Raw genomic sequence first — 7,986 nt, 5'->3', positions numbered from 1 at the left:
CATGTTTATCGTTTGCTCCCAGAGTCCTACCATATAGGAGTCATTATACCAACTACTCTTGGCTTCTATAAAAATATCAATTTACTCTTACGAAATGCAGCGAGGCTGGAGACCAGATTGAAGATGAATTGCATGTAATTCACAGTGCTTCCTAAATCACTTTTCCGTGCAGTCTGGCCACACCATCAATCAGCACCAAAACAAGATCAAACATCCTCAAAATGAAAATTTGCTTTGATATGAGCTGTAGTCCAGCCTTTCCAATGTCCTGGCTTGGTGTCGGAACCATCATGGTCAAACCAGATTTCATCGTTTGTTGCATCATCATATAACTTGCCGTGCTCCGCCACCTTTTTAGTATGGCCGTGGTAATCCACATAAGCTGTACCAGGACGCTCGGCAATTTTGTTTACAAAGGTATCTCTGATTTGAACGGAGAGTCGGTCCTTAAGGTCGCTCATGGAAGGATGTCGACCTTCATGCTCGCCATATAATTCTGCTTCGAGGGATCTTCTGTCGCTAGACATTACGGTTGTTGGTTTGCTCAAGATGAGGCTAAGGCTCTTTGATGCTCAAGAATATGGATTAGGTTCTTCGATGATCCAGGATATAGATTTTATAAAGAAGCCCAGGGTGAGAAAGGCGATTTTATAGATGGGGGAATTTCCAGAGCCTCTGCTAGAAGAGTCTCGCCAGTCTAGCTTTATGGCACAGGAGACTTTTCCATGGTCACTTGATTTACGTATAGTTTGGTCATAAGAGAAGGGAAATCTGGATTAAATCGACAAGGGACCAATTTAACATGTCCAAATACGATACTAGATGACACAATGCTACTTGAGCCGATAAAATGGCTAGTTAAAATAAATTGTATAGCGTTCACATAGTGGTTTATGATGGTAATCAGTCTATTTTTTTTCTCTCTCTTTTTTCTCTTGTTTATTAAGAGGAAGAAAATGATTTTGCGATGAATTAGATTTGCAGAACTTTCTATAGTGAGTTCAGTCCATCCGATCAGGATTGTGATAGTATGATCCAAGTTTCATGACGTCTGCATTTAACACAAGTTTAAATGGTTATATTGAGTCTATTCTATGTTCCATGGTCTAGACCCTGTCCAGATAGAACGACCTGGGGAGGGCCGTTCGCGGCTGATAAACGGGTCACGCGCGGGCGATATAAATAAACTTTGATTTTTAAATGGCACAAACTATATGATCTTTCATGGAGGGTATAATAAAAGGGTTGAAATTTATCGAGTCAATTTTTAGAATGTATGACGATAGAGCCTCTTATGACTACACTTTACACGCCATGCATGTGGTGTTACCCGAATATTATGGGTCGGAATTAATTCCAGTCAATGAGAATGTCAATAAAAGCAGCGGCTTACAAAATGATGATAACCATGGACTTTTGTCGTAAGATGTAATCATTTGTCGAAAGTGATTATGCTTTTCTTGAGATACTTTGTACCACTATTGTCTACTAGGATCGTTACACTTATTTTCTCTATATTCTATAACTCGATAAACCATTCCACTTTTTCCCTTCACTATGGTCGCTATCGGCGTTCCCCCACAACTAGTACCAAATATGAAACACGACTACGAAGTCAGGCTCCTGCTCGATCTAACCGCAGTTCTCAGCTCCAATAATGAGCTGATAGAGATTGTCCTATCAACCTTCAAGATGCCCCGACCGTAACGAAGCTGAATGTCCAGTTCTTGGACAAAGGCTCCTTAGATCTCTACGCCACTGGCTGGAGCGCTCGCATTCGCAAGATTAAAAATAAGAAAGATCTCGAACTGAGCTATAAGAAACGGTATATTCAGTGACATTGACGCCGCTTTCAATGTGGCTAATAATGATGGTTTCAACGCTGATAACAAAACATACGTAGCGCAAGTCGAATGGGGTCTTAAGAAACGGACACCTTCTATTAGCCGCAAGAAAGACGTGGACTCTGAGAATAGTGGACTGGACCTGTCGGGAACTGGTATCTCCCGCCAACTTCTGATCGGCGAAGCACCAGGAAAGTTCGACAACTGGAATGGTAATTCATGGGGCACCAAAATATTGAAATTGATAAGGAATGAAGGTCTGGTTCTTCCAGTCTATCTTTCTAACCTAGTATTTATATATGACAAATGTGATATCGGTAAGGACAGTATAAAACGACGTAAACTCTGTACAATCGGTGTGTTAAAAACACGTGAATCAAGCGATCTGAGTGGTTAAAACAGAATTCAGGTGGTATCTTCCTAGCATTTACCGATAGCGGTCAGTATGGTTGACAGGATCTCATACATGTAACATGTAGCATAGTATTGGCCTGAAGCATTCTAATCATGGCATCCTCAGGTTACTAGGCTTAGACACTCTCCCCAGCTAGACAGACATCTCATGATATAGTATTCGCCGTTCGCAGCCAATGTTTTAGTGACATCAAAAGTCAATATTCTTTGGGTTTGAAGCATATGACACTAGCTACCTATGTAAGGAGTCAGCCTATAGATCCTTCTCTTGTTCTAAGTTCATATGCTCCTTATGTTTTACTTCTACTGTTCAGTGTTTATGAGTAGTGGTTACATATCAGACAGTTCAAGGCTATCCGCACAAATACCCCGTTGGCCCGCATAGACCAGAACTGAAATTAAGATTGAGCCAGATATTGAGACCTCCAACTTGGTGACGTTAAACTTCTTCCGGAATTGGACTGGCTCAATGCTACGGTATCTTAACAAACTTTTGAAACGACATACTATGTCATGCAGCCCATAAAATATTTAGGAGTCTACTTCTACCTCTATCGTGAACTATTTGTCCTGCCTTTTTCACTTTAAGAATAAAACTCGATGATACCAAGATGCCGTCGCCTGTTTTATTCGCAGACATGGGCAATCGCGTATACTATCAGCCAGGCGCACGAGTTGGCATTGCATTAGTACAACCGACAATCACTGTTGAGCGAGATGACCCTGTATACTATATTTCAGCAAGGTTTATTCTTGAGACGGTTATCGTTGAGCCTCAACCGATGCCCAAGAGGAAATGGCACTTCCTGAATCTAATTCATCTGACTTGCCAGAGTCATCATACCGACGTTTGTTTGCCCGAATCAGATGCCACGCCAGCCATGAAAATAACAAGTACGCAATCTCGAGGTTGGCAAGCCGGGGGTGGTGTCACAGCAGGTCCTACCCCGGGTGGGAATGTCAACTTCAGCATCGTCGGAAATATAACAATTACCCGCGATACCCAAACTGGATCTTGGGGGCTCGTTGCTTTTAAAGAACCTCGTAAGTACGGTACTAGCACCTCGTCGTCGCAGAAATTTTAAACTGAAGACAGTTTCATAGTGCATAACGTTTGGCATTGGGAATCCAAAACGAAGACATTAGGATACGTTCCCGACGATGTAAAAACAAGCATGCGTCGAGCCATCACGGTTACTCGAACGCGCCCAATTGCCACTGTGAATGCAGAAAATGGCCCTGTGGAAAGTTTCAACTTCCGTGTCATTGTAACTAACCCCTCATATCTATCAAGATGACCTAAGTTGCTTATCTACACTAGATTGTCCCAAGCGAATGTGGGCATGGATTTCGTTTTAACGCATTCCATTACTGGCAGCAATGCACAAATTCTGATCCTGAGCGTGGATTCCACACAATATGGAACCATGGAGAACCTGGCCCTGCAGCAGATATCCAATTCACTCTTCTGTTGAATCAGACTGCGAGACCGCACTTACCACTGTCCAAAACAATCAGACTTAATGAACAGCTAGCATCTCTGATAAGTTCAAATGTGAGCGTCTATTCCCTTCAATTCAAGCTGGCCACTTACAACCAATAGAAACCTATTCTTCCGGGCTCCCTGGTTGATCATATCCAAGCAAATGAGCAAGAACTATTCGCATACTTGGGTGCCGCGCCAATGGGTCGCTGCCTCATACAGTCAAGATATGGTGCGTCAGAGATCATAAACCTTTAAGGTGCCAACTGTCTGGACCCAGGTCCTTCGCAGGGGTCCTTTGTAATTATGAAGCCATCCACGCATGGAGTAGTGCACTGTCAAACCATTAAGCCATCTTCGCCCCAGTAGTATGATTATCTCACCGTCGCCGGCCATCGATATATATAGACATTGAGAGCTGGATGCAAACTTTGGTACATTGCCACACTCCAAGACACCTAGTTACTACGTCATTTACTTCAAGGCGTCGCTAGGAGCCTGGAAGGTTACATGTAAAAGGATCAAAAAAATATATTTATTTAGCTAGATTTATGTACTGTTCACCATTTTTGCCATATGTCTCCTCAATATTGAGACCCTCCGTGATGAAAGTGTCCTTTTTCGCTCTCGCCCCTTGCGCCTACTATGTCGACGCACCATTCAAAAAAGCTATCAAATCCTTGATCCGGGTTATCTTCAGAGGACTGCCAATCAAGTCGAATAAAGGCGCATAGCCTAACAAAGAACCGCGCATGGGATCAAGGTCCGGAGGATACGGAGGCAAATACATTACCTTCGCACATCAGCTTCTGAACACATCCGCTCAATGTGTTCAGATTGGCGAAATGACGCATCGTCTGACTAGATTTGATTTCGGCTCTGGCTATTTTCATAAAGCTGGAGAAGCCATTTAATAACATCTCGAAGACAGGGAATTTATTGAGTCTTTGGACACTCGGACAAGACTAACTTGCGCATATGTAGGCTGTACCTGATATTGCTGGTACTTGATAGTATACATATTATGATCATGATGAAAAGTGTTACGGAAACACTATATCCTGCAGCTGGCTTGGCGTGCGGGGATACTAGGTGAAGCTATACAGCTCCTGAGCCTTTAAATAGATGAGTATCCTAACCTAGAAGGGGGATTGATACCTAGGTCGGTATCTTCCAAATAGGGCTGCCCATCTATACTAAATTAATCAGAATTTTCTATCTAGTGATAAAAATATTTTTATAACACGCCCGTAGACCTTAACTATTCTTACTGAATATAATTGTATAAAATTTATCTAGATAAAAACGTAGAATTTGGATTAGCCTTAGCTTATTTTAAAGCTAAAAATTCGATAATTTACAGTAGTAATAATAAATTAAAATTGATCAGTTTATAGTATAGTAAATTTGGTTGGGGTAGCTATAAATCAATAGAATTTTTAAATTATTTAATAGCTTTCTCAACCGCCGTATTAATTATATATATATATAAAAAATTAGTTTATTATATACGATTACACTTAGAAATAAATATATTATTATTATAAATTTAATCTATTTATTTCAATATTTTCTATTATAAATTTATTTTCTTAATTATTTTATAAACTGTCTCGACTATAGAATATTTTATTTTTAATTATTTAATAGATTATCTATAATTATTTATAAAATTTATTAATATAAAATATAGTTCCGCGAAATTATCCACTATTTAAAAGATAGTACATATAAAAAAAATCTATTAAAAAATAATTTAAATTTAACAAATTATCTAGTATTAAAAAAGAATTATAATAAATTTTAAAAGAATAGTAATTTTTTTATAAATCGAGTAAATATAATCTAGATTGTTTATATATTCTAATATATTATTATATTACGGGAATTACTTTTACTATTAATATATTAAATATAGTTTATATAATATACGTAAGTATTAGTATATAATCTATAGCTGGATATAGTAAAGATCGTATAGATAAATTATTTTAATAAAATAGATATAATAAAAGACAAAGATATAATAATTATATATTATACTATACTATTAGTAAATCTTTTTATTTTATATTAGATTTTATTACATCTACGTTTATAAAGATAAGATAGAGTTATATATCTCTAGTTTTATTAAATAGATTAATAAAACTATTGCGGTAGTATAATAGATAGTAAATAAAATATAAATTTATATTTTATCTAATATTAGTAAAGATATTTATAATATTAACTTATAATTATAAATAACCTAGTAAATATAGTATTTATAAAATTTTATTATATTAAATAATTTTACTACACTGTAAGCGTTAATAAAAATACTAATATTTAATAGCGATAATCATATAGAATAGTAAATATAATAAATTTAAGAGATAATAAAAAATATAATATAGAAAAGTTAATAGATAGTATAGTATATAAATTAAGCTATCTATGTAAAGATAATTTAATTTAAAAAAAATACATTTTATATTAACTGCTATAAGTATATTTAAATATAAATAGTATAGTTAAATATATATAACCATAGTAGTAGATCGTGGCGCTTATTATTTATATATAGATAATCTTTATCTAGAAGTATAAATATCCTATATATAAGATAATTTTTTAATAGCGGAAGAAATGGCGATAGCTATAGTAAATTATAATAAAGAATCTAGTAATTTATTATTTATTAATTAATAAGAAAATAAAACTAAACAAGAATATAGATAGAAATATTAAAAAAAAATTTAAAAAATCTTATATAGTAGTAATGGATAAGCGAGATTAAATATGTTTAGTATTTTATATTAACTTACTAAATTAAATATACTATATATAGAAATATAAAAGTATATTAATTTATATTATAGTAATATTAAATTATAGAGTTATTTAATTAATACAATTCTAAGAATTATCTTCTAATTTTATAGCTGGTAATTAAGATACTATAATTTATAATTATTTAATAAATACTATAATTAAATCTTAATATATTCTAGATTATTAAAATATAGTAATAGTTATAGAAGTACGCGGAATAGACGTTATAGAATATTATTATTAATATTAATTTTACATATAATAGCGATAATAACAAGTCTATATAATTAAAATTTATATTCTTTTTAATATTCTCTATACGTAGTTAAAATCTATTATAGAAAATGTTTTAAAAGTAGGTAACTTATTTATTTAGTTAATTAATAATTTATAAGATATATATACTAATAAAGATACTATAAAACTAGTCGATATATGAATTTAAGATCTATTATAATATTACTGTACTGGATTATATAATATAAATATAATTTAACCGACTGCTATACTAGTAGAGTGGCATTTGGGCAGGTTAGGTTAGGTTATAGGGTCAGTTATACCTAACCGCTAGATTATAATTAGATTAATAGAATTTCTATATTTAATTACAATTAAACTAAAAATTAAAGAGTTAATCTAAATTAACTATACTTAGTATTAAGACTATTAATCTTTACTAAGTATAGAAAATAATAAGCTAGGTTAACTATAGTTAATTTAATATTAATTTAATTATTTTAATCGAATATAAGAATATATTATTAATAATATAAAAGATTTCTATTTATTCATTGTATATAAAAAGAAAATATATTTTTAATTAAAAATTCTATTAAAACTATTATTATCTATAGTTAAGATAATATTTTAGCTAATTTTAATTTTAAATAGTTATATATAAGAAATAGATAGTTAAAATATATATAAATATAATTACTATTCTATTATATAATTATTATAAAATTTTGAGATTGCAAGTAGCGGTGTGCTATGAGAGGTAGAGAGTTACTGACCTTCTATAGGTCTGGAGGGTAACTATAGTCTTTATATATACGTTGGGGGGTTTAGTAAGATAGCTCCCTGGTAGAGCTACGGGGCCCTTTTATAAATTATAGTATTTTTTCTTAGTAATACGTTGTAGTTATAATTATATTTTCTTTTATTTAATAATCGAATATTTCTGAATTCGATAGTATTAAGCTATCTTTATATACGGGTACGGTTACATAATATTATTTTATAATAGCGGGATAGTTTCGCGTTTACTAGATTCGGTATTTAGAATCTAGTGTTATTTAGCAGATCGTATATAAATAGCGTTATTAGATAGTATTATGTAGGTGCATACTTTGGTAGTATTATATTATTTATAAATTATTATTATTAATAGCAGTGTTGCTAGGGCTTCCGTTATTAGAGTTAACTATT

At 33.4% G+C, this 7,986-nt stretch overlaps 2 protein-coding genes across 2 annotated transcripts; one reads left to right on the top strand and one right to left on the bottom strand.

The window, feature by feature from the left end:
* Window positions 1-206: 206 nt before the first annotated feature.
* BDV37DRAFT_289933 (uncharacterized protein) lies at window positions 207-527 on the bottom strand (the record flags this gene model as incomplete). The annotated part of the gene is made up of 1 exon (XM_032088595.1): window positions 207-527. The coding sequence occupies one exon, from the start codon at window positions 525-527 to the stop codon at window positions 207-209; it is 321 nt and encodes a 106-aa protein (XP_031934161.1).
* A 2,342-nt stretch (window positions 528-2,869) lies between these two features.
* Window positions 2,870-3,999, top strand: BDV37DRAFT_289932 (uncharacterized protein; the record flags this gene model as incomplete). Its single annotated transcript, XM_032088594.1, has 4 exons — window positions 2,870-3,302; window positions 3,363-3,526; window positions 3,580-3,813; window positions 3,862-3,999. The coding sequence occupies 4 exons, from the start codon at window positions 2,870-2,872 to the stop codon at window positions 3,997-3,999; spliced, it is 969 nt and encodes a 322-aa protein (XP_031934160.1).
* Window positions 4,000-7,986: the final 3,987 nt, after the last annotated feature.

This window comes from Aspergillus pseudonomiae (assembly GCF_009193645.1).
Source record: "Aspergillus pseudonomiae strain CBS 119388 unplaced genomic scaffold BDV37scaffold_234, whole genome shotgun sequence".
Classification (NCBI taxonomy): Eukaryota; Fungi; Ascomycota; class Eurotiomycetes; order Eurotiales; family Aspergillaceae; genus Aspergillus; species Aspergillus pseudonomiae.
The sequence above is the reverse complement of the archived record's forward strand: the minus strand, read 5'-3'. Positions and strand labels throughout refer to the sequence as shown.